This window comes from Scyliorhinus canicula, chromosome 17 (assembly GCF_902713615.1).
Source record: "Scyliorhinus canicula chromosome 17, sScyCan1.1, whole genome shotgun sequence".
NCBI classification, from domain to species: domain Eukaryota; kingdom Metazoa; phylum Chordata; class Chondrichthyes; order Carcharhiniformes; family Scyliorhinidae; genus Scyliorhinus; species Scyliorhinus canicula.
Window position 1 is genome coordinate 31,248,992 of NC_052162.1, and position 18,382 is coordinate 31,267,373.

The following is an 18,382-nucleotide window of genomic DNA, read 5'->3' on the forward strand; positions in this document are numbered from 1 at the left end:
AACTCACCCAGGCTCCTTAGACAGCACCGTCTAAATCCATGACCACTACCATCTAGGATAAGGGCAGCAGATAACTGGGAACACCACCACCTGGAAGTTTCTCTCCAAGTCACTCACCATTCTGACTTGGAATATATTGTCACTCCTTCATTGATACTGGGTTAAAATCCTGGACCTCCCTCCCCAACAGCACTATGGGTGTACCTACACAACATAGGTTCATGAAGGAAGCTCACCATCGTCTTCCCAAGGAAAAATAGGGATGAGCAATGAATACTGCCATAGCCTGCAACGTCCACGTCCCATGAATGAATAACAAAAATCACAACTGACAAAAATGATGCAACGATGACAAGTATGTATTAGTAGCATTAATCAGAAATGTGAACATCAGAATTCATAATGGTAATAGCAAAAGTAAGCGGAGTTATATGACTTTAAAAGGGAGACTGGAGTATGCACATCACCCGTGTCCAATTATCTCCGTCTGTCAGTCAGCATCTTTGCCTTGGTCTGACTTCCTGTGTGCAACACCACAGGAATTGTATATTCCAAATTTAAAACCAGACATCACAGTCTGAGATGGAGTCCTACACTTTTAGTCAAGGAGGTGAGAAAAATAAGCATTACACCTGTAATGTGCATTGCATGTCTAATTACCAAGTTAATGTAATTTTTGCCTCATTAAGCTCTCCAAATTCTGCTATTTTGTTCTTGTGGAATCTGTTGTTCACTCACTCTTGATAGAAAGGCAGGAAAATTATTCAATGTACTTACTTTAATTGCCTCATCAGTTCTGGTAGCTCCTGACCAGAGTGCTGTATATAGAAATAGTGTGGGTCAATTGCATGACTGACCCTTATCTCCAGCTCCTGCCACCGACAAAACTGGAATTCTGGGATAACAGTAGCTACAGGCAGTTCAATAGCCCTATCAACTGATAAATTTGGAAAATGACTCGTTACTGGTCCCACTATGCTGTTTGGGTTCAAGTGTTGTTGGGGAGAAGATATATCATTTTTGGAGGTCAGCACTTGTTCAATTGGATTTGATTGGCACAAAGCATCTTTCTGGCTTGAGCATTCTGGAGTTGCAGCAGCATCAAGAGTTGAGATAACTTGTCCATTAGATGTCTTTTCCCCTTCAGATTCAACAGAGCCATTAGTATCACTGTCGGATGTAGTAAATTCAAAAGTGTCCCAAACTTCCCATTCCGATCGAACTATATAAGTTTGATTGTCATTTGAAGACTTGCTTTTGTTAGAAAAGATGTGTGGATCTTCTTTATTCAAGGGCAGGCTTGTGTAACTAGAGCTTTCAGTAGAATATTTGTCCTCTACTTTTGTTACAATGAGCTCTTTGTAGTGATTGGTTGATAGAACTTCTTCTGGAGATTGATCCGTCTCTGAAGACAGACTGTTAATTAATGGGTAACTACCACTGGAATGTTTCACAAATTGTTCTTCCTTTTTCCATTTAGATTCTGATGTTATGTCCTCGCAAGACACACCAATTACCCTGGAAGTGTTGATTTTGGCGATGTCAAGTTTGGGGCTACAGATGCCGGATTCCTTTTGAATACACATGCTTAGATTTTTCTTAACACCTGTTGGAAAATCTTCTGGAACTAAGCCATCAATGGAACTTTTGGAAACAGATGCAGGAACTCCAATAGAAAGATTTTCCTCTGTTGGAGTCTGTTGCCCAGTCATCAGAATTCCTAGTTGAAACAAGATGCCTGTAATGGCAGACAAAGCCTTAATGAGGAGTGGAAAAAGAGCTTAAAGACAACATCAATTTTTGTTACATTTGGGCATGATCTTTTAAACAATTAACTTATAGCAATATGTTTTGACAATTTAATTTAAAGCACTGGAAAATAATGTTCCTTTAATTTCCTACGAGAGCACTTTCATTTTTTTGTTTACGTAGTAACTTGTAAAATTGATCTCAAACTTAACTCTTACAATGATCCTGCACAGAATGTGAATGTACAACCTAAGGGGATGGGCCAAGATCAGTGCTAAAAGGGCCAAGAAAAAGACTAGAATGCGATTTGAAGCTCAGTTTTAATTTGCAGTGTCACATATAACTATTTCCAGCATCTATCGGTATCATTGAACCTTTAAAAGGCTTAAGAGTTACACTGTAAAGCGTCACATTTGTAAGGCAAGTAAATTGAGAGCAATCCGAATACTAACATATTTGCTAAGTTATCAGCAGCTAAATCTGAAATAATCAAAAGTAGTCAAACAGAGGTGGTATGTGTGTTGGGGGGGGGGGGGGGGGGGGGGGGGGGGGGAAGAGAAAATCAGGCAATCAACTCATTTTTTTTTCAAAGATAATATTAACAAAGCAGCAGTGCCATAAACCTAAACAATTTCATTTTTTCCCTTTGCTCTGTTGGAAATATGATTTGTAACAGAAACAAAATAAATACAATGGTGAAAAGTCAATTCCTAGTCTCTAGAATTTTACATTCAGAACATTCCAGTAGGTATGCCCTAAAAAAGGCAAAGATGTTCAGGTAAAAAACAGATTACGTAAGTTTCTTCTGACATATATTAACATTTGAGATTTTAGAGATTCAGTTACAGGTGATGAGTTACCCGTTTTAGTTTCTTGAAATCTTTTGTACAATTCTTTACTTGAACTACAAAGCTGGCATAATTGATCATGGACAATTTCATATTTTTTACAGAAATCCTCTTCAGACGTAATGGTAATCTTCTGAATATTCGATCTCACCTGTAAAGATATATTTTGGCGAAACAATTTGAGCCAACAATTTATATAGCACCTTTAACATAGTAAAATGTTCACAGATACAGATGGAAATATTAGAACAGGACAAAACAGCATCTTGTGTCTAGTACGGGTAGGGGGTGGTGATGTTGGGGGTAGGGGGTGGTGATGTGGGGGGGGGGGGGGGGGGGGGGGGGGGTGTTGGCGAGGCTTTGGAATTCCAGAGTCTAGTGCCTTGGTAGCTAAAGGCATGACTGCCAAAAGGGTAAAGGAACTCAGGGATGCAGAAGGCCTAGATTGCAGGAATGTAGCTATGTTAGATCTTGGGAGTAATCACTGCAAAGATCATTGTTTAATCTTTAAATAAAAATACATTTTGCAGCTCTCTAAAGTCAGAGCAGCATGGAATGAGAAACCACCTCAAGCTTTCCATCAAGTTTATTTCAACAGATCCAATGCTATATGCCTTATCTTTTTTTTTAAATAATAATTTTTATTAAGATTTTCACAAAATATAAACAACAAAACAATATTAACCAAACAATAGTACAAACCAAAGAACAAAAACCAAACCCCCCCCCCCCCCCCCCCCCCCCCCAGCAACTGAAAAAACAAAAAAGAAAACAACAAAAAGGAAAGAGATAACACCTGCCACATCCAACAAACCCATGTACACAATTCTCCCTCCCACCTGCTCATCCTCGTCCCGGTCATATGAGCCCTATGCAGCACTTTGAACTGTATGAGGCTAAGCCTCGCACAAGAAGAGGAGGAGTTCACCCTTTCCAGGGCATCCGCCCACATCCCCTCCTCAATCTCCTCACCCAGCTCCTCTTCCCATTTACCCTTCAGCTCCTCCACCAAGGCCTCATCCACCTCCTGCATAACATGGTACACGTCCGAAATCTTCTCTCCTCCAACCCACACCTCCGAGAGCACCTTGTCCCGAACCCCTGGCGGGGGCAACACAGGGAACCCCGCCACTTGCCGTCTGGTAAACACCCTAACCTGCATGTACCTAAACATGTTCCCCGGGGGGAGCCCAAACTTCCCCTCCAACTCATCCAGGCTCGCAAACCTCCCATCTACAAACAGGTCCCTCAACCTCCCAATACCTGCCCTGTGCCAGCTAAGAAACCCTCCATCGACGCTCCCCGGGACAAACCAGTGATTCCCCCGTATCGGGGACTCCATCGAGCCCCCCACCTCCCCCCTATGCCGTCTCCACTGCCCCCAAATTTTCAGGGTAGCCACCACCACCGGACTTGTAGTATACCTCGTTGGAGGGAGCAACAACGGCGCCATTACCAGCGCCTCCAGGCTCGTATTCACACAGGACGCCATCTCTATCCTCTTCCATGCTGCCCCCTCCCTGTCTATTACCCACTTACGCACCATTGCTGCGTTGGCAGCCCGGTAATACCCACACAGGTTGGGCAGCGCCAGCCCCCCTATCCCTGCCCTGCTCCAAAAACACCCTTCTCACCCTCGGGGTCCCGTGTGCCCATACAAACCCCGTAATGCTCCTGTTGACCCTCCTAAAAAAGGCCTTCGGGATAAGGATGGGGAGGTACTGGAACAGGGACAAAAACCTCGGGAGCACCGTCATCTTGACGGACTGCGCCCTACCCGCCAGCGGTGCTCACAGGCCCTATGTCACATACTCCAGTTAAAATTTGAATAGATATGCCAAGATTCAACAGTAATTAAATGCAGCTCCAGAGTTTCAAACCATATCACTGTTTAACTCTGAGTGGCTATCCTTAACGACCTCAAACATTACAAGTAGATGTGTTCCGTGAGCTTGTAATTACTTCAGCCTTTTGTAAATTATAATCTTCAACCCATTCTGAACTACTGGGATGTTAAGGTGGAGCAGCTTTCAAAACCAAGCAAGACCAGCAGAAAGTGGAGGGTCCTGGATATAACAATCAATGGCTTGGACACAGCACATTGACCACATCATTACCAGAGCAGCAGCTGTGGTGGTCTTTGGAAGCACAAAGTTGCACAAGATTGGCGACAGAACTGCCCTCAAACCGTGTAAAACCTATATCAGCACAATCCTGGAAATGGCAACTCAAACAGTGAGTCAGGCACAGATTTTTCTTTTTATAAATTTAGAGTACTCAATTATTTTTTTGCAATTAAGGGACAATTTAGCTTGGCCAATCCACCTACCCTGCACATCTTTGGGTTGTGGGTGCGAAACCCACGCAGACACGGGGAGAATGTGCAAACTCCACATGGACATGACCCAGAGCCGGGATCGAACCTAAGACCTCGGCACCGTGAGGCAGCAGGACTAACCCACTGTGCCACGGTGCTGCCCCAAGTCAGGCACAGATTAACAGACTACAAACAGTTCATAACTAAGCAATAAAAGGCAGCAGCTTTCTGTGCTTTATCCGATAAATTTATCAGTAGAACATCTGTGGTGAGCTTTAAACAATGAAGCACTGTTTATTGACACTCTTGGAGAGAGTATCTGCACAAAGGTATGACTGAATGATAAAGGAAGTAGGACATAGCTACCGCGATCCTATGCAACAGTGGGTGTTTGCATTTCTAAGTGGTAAACCATGGCAATATTCAATCACAGAGAGGGTTATGAAGGGAGGAGTCAACAACAGTCCCTATAACCCATACACTGATCAAAAGTTTCAGATGATCAAAAGAGTAATATGTAGTAAGTTCCTGATGTTACTGGCTATCTGTTTTTTTTTAAAAAAGGAGTGCTGTGCACAATTAATTTTACCAATGATTGGTCCAGCTTTTGAAAAGGAAAGACTTGGATCTCATCAATTTGTGCTGAATGCAAACCCAGATGCCAGACGCAAAACTACAATATTCAGAGTCCCATTGGTGTATTTTCATTTGAATGTCAGTAATGATATTAGCAAAGTATCTTGCTAATAGAAAAAATTAAAATGCTACTGCTATAAACAAATTAAGCTGTTCTATTCCTTGGGGATCTATAGTTGATTGAAAATTATAGTAACATACCCAGTCAGCTAGCGGTCCCAGCTCTTTGCTAATGGCCTTCTGGTAATTTTCAATTATCATCAGCTGGTAGCAAAGATTTCGTTTCATTTTTTCTACTGAAGTAGCATGCTTCTGCTTCGTAAGCACAGTTCTCTAGCAAAATAAAGTAGTATGTATACACATGTCATTGCATGTACTTTCAAAACTGTGCACCAAGATTCAAAATCTAACTACTTTTAAACAAATGTTGCCTTTAACATAGTAAAGCATCCTAATGTGCTTCATAGGAGCATTTAGCATACTAATTTTGACTTTTACACTGAGCCTCATATGGCAGTATTAGAACAGGTGACCAAAAGAGTGGTCTGAGGAGAGTTTTAGAGTACCTTAAAAAACTCAGAACTGCAAGAGATGACGAAGAATGGGAAAGATCAGGTTATGAAGGGATGTGAAATAAGGATGAAAATGTTAAATTGTCCCCTGGTCTGGTAACACCTTGATGTAGGTCAACAAGCACAAGAACGATGGGTGAAAAGGGCTTGGCAGAAGCTTAGGTTTAAGGAGGAGAGAGGTTTGGAAGCTGGCTAGGACAGCATTTGAAGTCAAATCTAGAGGGAACAAAGGAATCAATTAAGGTTTTATCAGATGAATGAATGAGGCAGGACGGAGATGTTACATTGATGGAAGTAGGCAATCATAATTGCAGTGATATTGTTGTATTTTAATTCACCGACTGACCACTAGGAGTCTCATTAGTATATTAATGAGCAGCACGGTAGCACAAGTGGATAGCACTGTGGCTTCACAGCGCCAGGGTCCCAGGATTGATTCCCTGGGTCACTGACTGTGCGGAGTCTGCATATTTTACCAATAGTTAATGTTAATAAATCATTTTTAGGTTCAGCTACAAGTGTTCTTGTAATATAAATCAGGCCATCTGACAAGAACATTACATGGTACCAGGGTTGAATGGTATTAAACACTGAGCAAAAACCTATTGCATCATCGGTGACGCCTGCCACGAGGTCCACAGAGAGTTGAAGATTTTGCAGACTGCAAGACTGAACTATATAGAGTTGTTGAAGCCACCAATGAGTCTCAGATTTCATGGTAATGTGGACAGCAACTGGTGTGTGTTAAACAACAATTTAGTGTTTCTTACTGCAATAAATTTAGGAGATCAATCAGATTTGCCCGAGGTAGCAATGCTCCCAACATCGGCAGAGCCCAAAGCAATTGCTACATTTAATACGTTTAAATTTGCAAATAATGAAGATAGTAAAAATGTTAACAAAGTAATTTGAAGATTTGATGAACATTGCACCCCCAGAAAGAATGAAATTTATGAACACTATGTGTTTAGATTACGTTTACTGAAGACAGAAGAGTCCATAGATCATTTCATCACTGATTTAAAGTTAAAAGCTAAAACCTATAACTTTTCGGTGGTGGAATCTTCCAAGATTCGGGACCAAATTGTGTTTGGAGTGAATGAAAATAAGCTGAGGGAATGGTTGCTGAGGGAGTCGGAGCTGTCCTTGGAACAAACAGTTAAGATTGGTCAGGCTCACGAGCTAGCAGCACATCATTCTACAGCACAGCATTCTAAAATGTTTCTCAGTAATGGAGGGAAAGCACTCTGGTTGCTGCCCTTTTTCTGAAAAGGTAGGAAAGTTCCAAAAAAAGGCGGGGAAATGCCTGCAGCTCCTCGCACATCAACAACAGGTTACAGATCAGGATGAAATATTTCTGTGTAAAAGATGTGGTCAAAGGAACAAATTAAGGCAGTGTTCAGTGTTTGGCAAGTTTTGTTCCAGATCCAAAGGAAAAAATCACTTTGCTCAGAATTGTTACTCTAAGCTCAACCTCAGATCAGTCAACACAGTGGAAGACACAGTGGAAGACACGGTCTCCAGTGATGAAACATCATTGTTCGTTGGAGTAATAACAGATAAGAATAATTTTGGAGACATCAAAAAATTCTCCAGCACTTAAAAAAATCCAAACTGATACTCCATTTAAAATAAATGCGGTTGATGAGGACTGCTACCACTTGAAGTGAACTGTACAATGGTCCAATTGAAGTTAGACTGGTGCCAAAGCCAATTTAATCAGCATGACTGTTTTTTAAAATCTAAAAATTCAACGATTAGAAGAAATCACAAAATATCTCTTGAGAGATAACAATGGTTCAAGTATCAAATGTTATGGTGTTTGTGACCTGAGTGTGATGGTGAAGAACGCAGTTTATTCCATCTCATTCTGTATTGTATCCGAGGGTTTGGATTCATTATTAGCTGATCAGTCCTGTGAAGAATTGGGTTTAGTGCAGTTGGTATATAGCATCCACAAAGGATTGGATCAACACTCCGATTCTCAGAACATTATCAACAAATTCAGTGATGTGTTCACTGATTTTACCATTCGCCGAGATACAATTTAAAGAAGATGCATTATCGAGAGCGCCGATACAAAATAATAGTGAAACTGTTGAAGATGTAGATCTGTATGTCAATCTCATTTCTAGCCGACCACCCGTATCAGGTACGAAACCACAAGCTCAAGAAGATGAAGATTGTACCAATGGGGCAAATTCCATGGTAAGTGTGAAACAAAAATGGTGATGCTCGTATAGGCATGGATCACAAAGATATTAATGAAAAAGGTGTACATATTGAAAAACAATCATTACTGAAATCAATGGACAGACAATCTGATCCATATCTCATGAAATCATGTTACAAAGCGTTACCATTGTCACATGGTAGATCACCAGCAGAGTTACTCATGAATAGAAGATTGGGTACCACACTTCCATACTTGGAAAAGGAGAATTCAGTTGTACTGCAGGAAATGCAAAACATTATAGAAAACCAAAAGCAGTTCTATGATAGAGTGTCTAGAACTTTACCACCTCTGAGTAGTGATGACATTGTGAGAATAGAAGATTCAGGCAATTGGTCAAGAAAAGCCATTGTACTTGAAGAAGCAGCACTTCATTCCTGTAATGTACAGACAGAGGAAGGGTTGGTTTGAAGAAGAAATTGTTGCATGTGGATTGGTTTTCAGAAGAAATCATTGTGCACTCTTCAAAACCAGAGAAGAGTTTCACAACGTGATGGATGACTGTCAGGTGCAGTGTCAAGATAGTGCAGCAGTTCCTGAGGATGAGAATGTCATGGAGAACATTGAAACTAGAAGTTCTGAGCAGCAAGGTCAAACTTTAAGTTCAACCAGAGTCAGAAGAAAACCTGATCGACTCAATTTGTAGGTTTCGACCATTTGTACTTACTATGCTTGCTGTTCTTGTGTATGTATATATATATATATATATATATATAATATATATTTATCAAACCAGTTTTAAAAATGTTAAAGAAATAAATTAATATTGTTACATTCACAGGCTAATGATATTGCATGTAAATATATTGTTGATACTGTTATTAATTTATTCCTTGAAAGGAAAGGGGATGTAGTGATATGGTTGTGTTGTAAGGCTGACAAGGGAGCTGGGAGAGAGGTTGCTTGTGCATGTTCATACTGTTATTCATCTGTTGTTTTGTATATATTTGACCCACAGTTAATGTTAATAAATCATTATAGCTTTAGCTACATGTGTTCTTGTGATATAAATCCGGCCATCTGACAAGATTATAATAATGATGGAAAGGATATGTGATTAGCTGTTTAGGATCAAATAGGACTTCAAGATTCAGAGCCGTCTTGTTCAGCCCACAGGGGGATACGGAGGTAAGGACTGGGGAACTGAGTTTATGACGGACGGAGTCCAAAGTCTTTCTAATACTTAGTTACAGGACGTTCTGCTCATCCAATAGCCGATGTTGAGTAAGATTCGTGGTGAAAAGGAAGCACAGGGTATTCGTAAGATAGAGCTGGATTGCCTCCCCATGAGAGGTGGCAGTGTAGAAGAGTTGTAGTCAGCAATGCACAGTAAGAAGTCTTACAACACCAGGTTAAAGTCCAACAGGTTTGTTTTAAACATGAGCTTTCGGAGCGCAGCTCCTTCCTCAGGTGAATGCACATGTGAAGCTTAAGCTTGGCATATCTATCAAATTTTGTATGGTTGTCATTCAATAACAAACATGTCCCTCTAGAGTGCAAAATGGGTGCTAATTACTATCACGTTAATAGCTCCATTTGCAACTGGGAAGAAGGGAATGAGAAAGTTTGAAACAAAGAACAACCCAGTCTTAGGTATAAATGGGAATAATATGAGAATCAAATGGCACAAGGGGAAGGAGGTAAAGATAGATTCACACAGCACTGTCCATGACCTTAGGACATCCAAAAACACCATACAATAAAGTACTTGTTTTAATTCATTCCTGGGATGCACCACGAGCAAAACAGCTTCTTCCCCGCTGTTACCAGACTCTGAAACGACCCTCTTATGGACTGACCGGATTAATATTGCACTCCTGTATGCTTTGCCCGATGCCAGTGTCTATGTATTTACATTGTGGACCTTGTGTTGCCCTTTTATGTATTTTCTTTTCATGTACTAAATGATCTGTTTGAGCTGCTCCCAGAAAAGTACTTTTCACTGTACCTCGGTACACGTGACAATAAACAAATCCAAATATGGACACGAAGGGCAATCTAACTTGCACATCTTTGGACTGTGGGAGGAAATCAAACCACCCGGAGGAAACACACGCAGTCACGGGGAGAACGTGCAGACTCCGCACAATGACCAAAACTGGGAATTGAACCCAGGTCCTTAGCGTGTGAAGCAACAGTGCTACCCATTGTGCTACAGTGCCTCCCCAATCGATGAAGCAGCTGAAGATGTTTGGGCTTAGGGCACTACCATGAACAACTCCTGCAGCAATGTCCAGGGCTCAGACGATTGGCCACCTTTATGCTAGGTATGGCTCCAAACAGTGGAGAATCTTCCCTATATGTAGGGTTCAAAATACACAGGATTGGCAGGTAAATTTTCCCTTGAAACATCACCTATACCCTCAAAAAGGTAAAGGGGTGACACATTTTTAAAAGGTTGCTCCTGTTCTGTGCATCATGGCTACTCTGGTCCAGGTATGAAGAATTGAAGGTGTGCTGAATTGAAAGGGGTTGCAGGTGAAGATGTGGCTTCTCCCATCTCACAGAAACCACACTGAATCAATTCTCACTGGCTTCAAGAGCGATTTGGCTCATTGTCAACCAACAAGATCATCGCAGCTGTGACAAAACCTGATCTGAAAAACTGGCTACAGGAGCTGAAAGACAATGGAGGGTTTAATTTGAAAATACTGCTGGAACATTTCAAAGTGATCATTGATCCGATGTAAGGATAATGGAGCTATGGCCGAGCAGGTTTGATAGTCCAAAAATACCATGGCACAATGCCATGGCACACTTTGTGAAGTTCTGCAAAAGGCAAGATAAGTTCTCTTAACTTTTTTCATCTAATGGAGGCCATACACATAATATCATTGGTCACAGCCAAAAAATGGAGAAGACTTTCCCCCTCATGAACAGAATCAAGAGTGATACAAACCACTGACAATATCACAATAATCTTGCTGGAGGGCTCCTCTGAGAATGACTTGAATGAGGAGTCAGCTATAACTAAGTGGTACAAAGCAGGTAAACAAGTGAGAAGACAAGAGATGGGATCCTCCGGTCCCCCAGTCGCGTGTTTCCTGGCAGTGCACCTTTCCCAACGGCCGGAGAATTCCGGCCTATATGTTAAACATGTGGAATGCATAGGCAATCATTTACTTTGTTTGAACAAGCATTAATGCTCAAGTTGCACATCCTCCAACACGAACAAGATGAAGAAACAGAGCAATAACATGATTTTGAAGACTCGGGAGGTTGAAGAACAAGAAGGGGGGGGAATGATGAGCACCAAGAACGTGATAGACTCAAACTCTTCACCAAACCAAGTCTACTTTTGCTTATAATGGAAACTTCCATTTCAATTAAAACTGTTGTTACCCACTTCCCATATATTTCTCCATTCTGATTTTATTTGAGTCACTAGTACACCAGCTATGTGCTATGTAAAGGCATTACTTTGAAAAATAAAATCCAGGATTGACCAGGGTGACGGTGGCACATTGGTTAGCACTACTGCCTCACAGCACCAGAGACCCGGGTTCGATTCATACCCTTCGATGACTGTGTGAAGTTTGCACATTCTTCCAGTGTCTGCATGGTTTCCTTTGGGTGCTCCGGTTTCCTCCCACAGTCCAACGATGTGCAGGTTAGTGGATTGGCTATGCTAAATTGCCCCTAGGTGAGTTACGGGGATGGGACAGGGAATTGGGCCTAGGTAGGATGCTCTTTCAGGGAGTCGGTGCAGACTCAATGGGCCGTTGGTCTCCTTCTGCACTCTGGAGATGCTGTCACCCATGGCTAGTCCTGATTTAATTCTTGACTTGAGATATGAACAGCTATATAACAGAGGCCCAGAGTTTATTTTTTGTGCTGTCCATTTAAATAGGAAACACAAAAAAATGTCCACACCTGACTGCATTACCTAATAAAGGAGTGAATGCAAAATAAATAAACGTTTCCCCTGAAAAACCCTCAATCTTTATTGACTCCTGCAACAGTATGTTTTCATAGGACAGCATTGTGGTGGGATCTCATATGGTGAGACACCAGGTGTGAATGATGTGCTGCCATGGCAGGGGGGGGGGTAAAGGGTATCCACGCTGGAATGATTAGTGCATTGGCCTGTGTGCAACATCAAGGAATTGGTGTTCAATTCCATCAACACACTTATGAATCCAGCCACCCGCAGCACAATGGCACAGTGGTTAGCACTGGGAATCTGGGAATACGGTGCTGAGGACCCGGGTTCGAATCCCGGCCCTGGGTCACTGTTCGTGTGGAGTTTGCACATTCTCCTCGTGTCTACGTGGGTTTCACCCCCACAACCTAAAGATGTGCAGGGAAGGTGGGATTGGCCACGCTAAATTGCCCTTAATTGGAAAAAAAATAATTGGGTACTCTAAATTTATAGAATAAAAAATGAATCCAGCCACGATCAAGTGTTTGATTGTCAGTGACTCAGTTTCTACGTAACACAAGCAGCAGCTCATTTTTAAGTTTTGCAAGGACAATTTTCTGCTATGCAACATAACTGTTAGTTCAACACTTCAATGGTCTGCTTTAGCACATGTGGCAGCACAGATTTCATCGTCTGTAAGCTGCCCTCACTTGCATGGGCTGTGTACTGGACTCATGAGCCATGTCATTATCATAAAACCTTGGCTGTCTGCAGCCATCTTCAGGTTTGTAGCAGTGGCTCAAATACAGATAACAAAACCATTATGATTGGTGCCGAGAAACCAGACATTCACCTCCAATAATGCCTCAACATATCTACACACCAGCTGGGTATTTAGGGCATGGAATCCTTTTCAGCTGCAATAAATCATACAGCACCTGTAAAGTGATGTGTGCGCAGTCAAATGGCACCCCAAGTCACAGGGAAGCCTGCAACCTTCATCAACCCATGTGCGCTCTCCATTGCTTCCCTCTGACTGAACAGAATGAAATCCAGTTCTCTGGGAATAGAGTCAAAGTGAACCTCAGTACCATACGCAAATGGAAAAATTGAGGTATTGCAAATATCTCCTGTTCTAACCTCAGTCACAATTGCCTTCACTGCCAGTGACACAGCCACACTTGTTTTGCCTAGAGGCTGCAGTTGTTGTTGCTGCAGCAGCAGATGGCAGATCGCAGTCCGGACAATCTATCGTAAACACATGTTTCCTCATTGAGCTTCAAATAGGAAAATCAGTCCCTGAAAACCCTGTATGGTTATGGCCTCTTGTTCCCCTTCCCCAATCCGAAAACTTGTCCTCTGCCCTGTGTCACCTCATCTTAATTGCACTGCACACGTCTGGGAGGAAGTTGCTTGTGCAGAGTTCTCGAAGTCAGGCATGGCACAGCACTCTCTATAGACTTTAACAACTTGTAGGGACTCCAGAAATCACCAGGGTACATATTATCGCAGCTACAATCGGTGGAAATCAATCCGCAACTAACCTGCAAGCGGTTGATTATCTCATTAATAGTACCTGGGGTGGGATGGGGTGATCTTCCTACTTGGGTTTAGCCGCGTGTGTTGAAGAGGTGACATTGAGCCGGGTGTTGAGCTCCAGAATGCAGCACTTGTGCCAAATCAATGTTGTCGGCTGACACATGCCCCAACCCACCCTCACATGGCGTGGCTCCAGCAAGACGCCATGTTGGATCGAGAAACCTGGCTCAGAACCGCAAGGCCTTAGACTCTCCGGGGACGGCTGCCCCAGACCACTGAGATGTACATTTATCACAGAGAGGGTCAGGAAAGTGGAGAGAAAATCATAGTGAGGTCGATAAAAGTGTTAGCGCCGCCCAGCAATGTGAGAGGAAACATTTAATTGTAACTCCCCTTCTGAATGCCCGGGTTGTCTGACGTTAAAACCCGACGTCCTGTGGACGGGGATGCGGTGTCTAACAGCGCATTTGTTTTTAAACGAAGCCGTTGGCGCCCCCATCCCGGCGCGCCAATTTTCCCTCCATTTTACCTCCATCACTCCACTCGGCAGAAGCGTTCCCAGTACCGCCCACTTCTCAAACCACCAATCACCGCTCAGCTCGAGAGCACCGCCCACTTCTCAAATCACCGCTCAGCTCGAGAGCACCGCCCACTTCGCAAATCACATCTCAGCTGGAGAGCACCGCCGACTTCTCAAACCACCAATCACCGCTGAGCTCGAGAGCGCCGCCCACTTCCCAAATTACCAATCACCGCTCGGCTCAAGAGCACCGCCCACTTCTCAACTCACCAATCACCGCTCAGCTCTAGAGCACCGCCCACTTCTCAACTCACCAATCACTGCTCAGCTTGAGAGCAACGCCCACTTCTCAAATCACCAATCGCTGCACCCTGCTGCAGCTGGACATTTATCAACCCCTCTCCTCTCCCCCAGTCACCTGAGGAAGGAGCTGCGCTCCGAAAGCTAGTGGTTTGAAACAAACCTGTTGGACTTTAACCTGGTGTTGTAAGACTTCTTACTGTGCTCACCCCAGTCCAACGCCGGCATCTCCACATCATGCTGCCCCCATCCCCCCTTGCATGTGCAGCCAGTCTCTGGTTAGCGAGCTGACCCGGTTCTGAGGCAGTTTAAATCCAGGACTATGTGCTGAGGGACGCACTGAAGCTTGGAGCAGCAGCCGCCAAGGCGCAATGGGGAAAGGCCACTGTGTAAGGTCTTCCAGAAAATGTACAGGGGGGGGGGGGGGGGCTGGTAACCATGTAAAACTCCTTGGTCTAGGTCATTAACACTCTAGTGTACAAAAGCATTGAAAGAAACATGACAATGTAAATAGTAGTGTGGAATGTCATCCCAATTGCAAGAAAGTCAAGTGAATATGTAACTTTGATGGAAATGTACAGTCATACCCATTCGAAATGTTCTGTAATGTTTATCACAGATTTTTATGAATAAAGTATATTTTTGGGGGAAAAATGTTTAAATCCAGTGTGCAGTCGATAAAAACAAATGACTGCGAATGCTAGAATCTGAAACAAAAGAGAAAATGCTGGAAAATCTCAGCAGGACTGGCAGCATCTGTAGGGAGAGAAAAGAGCTAACGTTTCGAGTCCGATGACTCTGTGTCAAAGCTAACAGACAGAGAATGTGGGAAAAATTTATACTGTGGAGTGAGAATGAAAGATGAGTCATGGCCACAGAAACCCAGGGAAACCGGGTGCTAATGGCCACAGAAAGCAAGGGGAAATAGTGCTAATGGCAGTCCCCAGAGAGGACAGAAGATGTGAAAGGCCAAACAGCAGAGAAACTAACATCAGAAGATGAACTGTGATAGATGTAGCTGTGGGGGGAGGGGAAGGGGGAAGCAAATAGGAGAAAGGGTAAGGAAAGGTTGATAAGATGGTGGGGGGGGGGGGGGGTGGGTCAATATATATTAAGAAAGACAAGAAAGAGAGAAATGGTAAAAGACAGTTAAAGTGAAATGGGGTGAAAATAAATGGATCAAGGTTGGGTAGAGCTAATCATCTGAAGTTGTTGAATTCAATGTTGAGACCGGAAGGCTGTAGTGTGCCTGACCATAAGATGAGATGATGTTCCTCCAGTTTGCGTTGAGGTTCACTGGAACATTGCAGCAGGTCTAGGACAGATATGTGGGCATGGGAGCAGGGTCTTTTGTTAAAATGGCAAGCAACGGGAAGGTCAGGGGCCTGAATGCGTACAGACCGACGATGCTCAGCAAAGCGATCACCGGTGCAGTGGATCACCGGTCAGCAAATTCCATTACCGCCTTTACCTTCCCCCATGGGTGCACAGTAGCTGCGGCATGCATCAACCACAGGATGCACCGCAGCAACTCCTCACCAAGTTTTCTTGGACAGCACATGACAAACCCATCACCTCTGCCACTGAGCAGGACAACGGCAGCATTTGTATGTTCAGGTTCCCCTCCGAGCCACACATCAACTGATTTCGAACTATAGACTTTAGGAAACAGCACCCAAATTAAGACCACACCTCAACCCAATCCCGGTAACGCAGTAACCCCATCTAATCTTTTTGGACACTAATGGCAATTTAGCATGGCCAATATACCTAACCTGCACATCTTTGGACTGTGGGAGGAAACTGGAGCACCCAGAGGAAACCCACGCAGACATGGGGTGAACGTGGAGACTTATTTATTCTTATTATGGGCCAGGGTTTAGAGAACCCCAAAGTGTATCATGGAGTTCACCTGACCCACAACTTTTAATAGATTGTGGTATGGGGAGCACACGACCCACTCTACAGGTGTGGTACAGCAAAAATGGAAAAGTATTTTTTAAAGCAAAACAATGTTTATTCTATGAACTCAAGTTAACCTTTTTAAAATGTGCAGTGAACATCTCAGCAAACATTATTCAAATACAACCCCCAAAGAATACAACACTAAGTAATCCTTTAAGCTTTCCTTTTAACATCCATAAGACTTAAAACACCTTTTACCAGAAGCACATCAGGTTAAAGTCACTACTGTTATTAGTTTTAAATCACCAGGATTGATTTACAGTCTTTAGATTACAGAGAAAGACTCTAATACACCTTCTTGCTGTGACTACAGCTATTCAGCTCTGAAAATGAAACTAAAACACACTCTGCAGCAAACAGCCTAAAACAAAAGTAAAAAGATGACAGACAGCCCAGCTCAACACCTCTCTGACATCACTGCAGTACTAAACACCCATTTCTTAAAGGTACTCTCACTACAGATATTTATATACACACCCATTTATAAACACTAATTTCTTAAAGATACTCTCACATGACACCTCCCCCCCTAGAAAAAAAAATAAACCATCAACTTCAAGATGGTTTCATTTCTCATCTTTTCATTTTCCTTTAAGAAATGCACACAGGAAATACACTTTTTTGTTTCAAAAAACAACACATGCAAACAGGTATAATAATATAGTCAATTTTTTGTTTTTCCTCCAACTGGAATCCTTCTCGATTGACAGTCTCTTTGAACAAAAAGGTCTCTGCACGATCCGTCAATTTCTTTACGCCTCGGCATTTCTCTTTAAAGTAAGATACTTTAGTTCAATCTGATCAGAGTTCCTTTTAATTCTCCAACACAGGAGCATTGGTTATTACAGCTTTCAGGCAGTCAAATGCATGTTGAAACTCCGCTGTCCACTGAAATTTTCGACGTTTCTTCAGCAAGTCCATCTGTGGAGCAACCACGCTACAAATCTTTTGCACAAATGTTCGATCAAATCCACTCATGCCAAGAAATCGTATTTTTCCCTCCGTCTTGAGGGTATCGTAAACTCCTGAATAACTGTTGGTTTCACATCCCGTGTGACCATTCGACCCTGTCTGATTTGTATGGCCAAGGAAAGTGACTTGGGTTTTCGAAATTCACTTTTGGCTAGGTTTATCACCAAACCTGCCTCCTGAAGTCATTCATCCTGATTGAATAACTTCATCAGATGTTTTAAATGTTCTTCCCATGTCTGGCTGAACATTACCAGATCATCGATGTACCGCACAATTGGGTAATCCTGAAACAACTTTGTTAGTTAACCGTTGAAATGTGGCTGGGGCGTTTTTCATGCCAAATGGCATAACTTTAAATTGGTATATACCATCTGGAGTCACAAAAATTGGTATATACCATCTGGATAAAGGTACCTGCCAGTAACCTTTAAGTTAATCCAGTTTGGAAATAAAAACTGTCCCACTTTCTCAATGCAATCCTCCAAAAGTGGGATAGGATAAGGCTCCGTTCTTGTAACTGCATTAACCTTTCTATAGTCCACACACAACCGTTGGGTACCGTCTGGTTTAGGTTCCATCACTATGGGTGAGCTCATGGCTGCAACCCACTTAAATTATGCCATTTTAAAGCATACTCTCAATCTCTTTGTTATCATGTGCCAATTTTAAAGGATTAAGTCTGTATGGGTGTTGTTTGATAGGAACAGCATTTCCCACATCTCCATCATGTGTAGCCATTTTAGTACTTCCCAATTTAGCTCCACAAATATGCCCATATGATATCAATAACTCTTTCAAGTCAGTCCGTTTTTCCTCTGGAAGATAACTCAACAATTTATCCCAATTTTTAAGAATATCCTTGTTTTCCA

The 18,382-nt window shown here is 42.6% G+C and overlaps 1 protein-coding gene across 4 annotated transcripts in view; it reads right to left on the bottom strand.

Annotated features, from left to right (window-relative positions):
- Positions 1–14,416, bottom strand: part of LOC119952284 — a 35,738-nt gene extending 21,322 nt beyond the window's left edge. Inside the window, exons 1-4 of one of the 4 annotated variants that reach the window (XM_038775904.1) lie at positions 14,286–14,416; positions 5,752–5,883; positions 2,610–2,748; positions 778–1,738 (exon numbers count right to left, since the gene is read on the bottom strand). In XM_038775904.1, coding sequence (XP_038631832.1) covers positions 778–1,738; positions 2,610–2,748; positions 5,752–5,883; positions 14,286–14,291 — 1,238 coding nt within the window. In that variant the 5' untranslated portion in view covers positions 14,292–14,416. The other 3 variants (XM_038775905.1, XM_038775906.1, XM_038775907.1) reach the window with 3 other exon arrangements.
- Between the last annotated feature and the right edge of the window lie 3,966 nt (positions 14,417–18,382).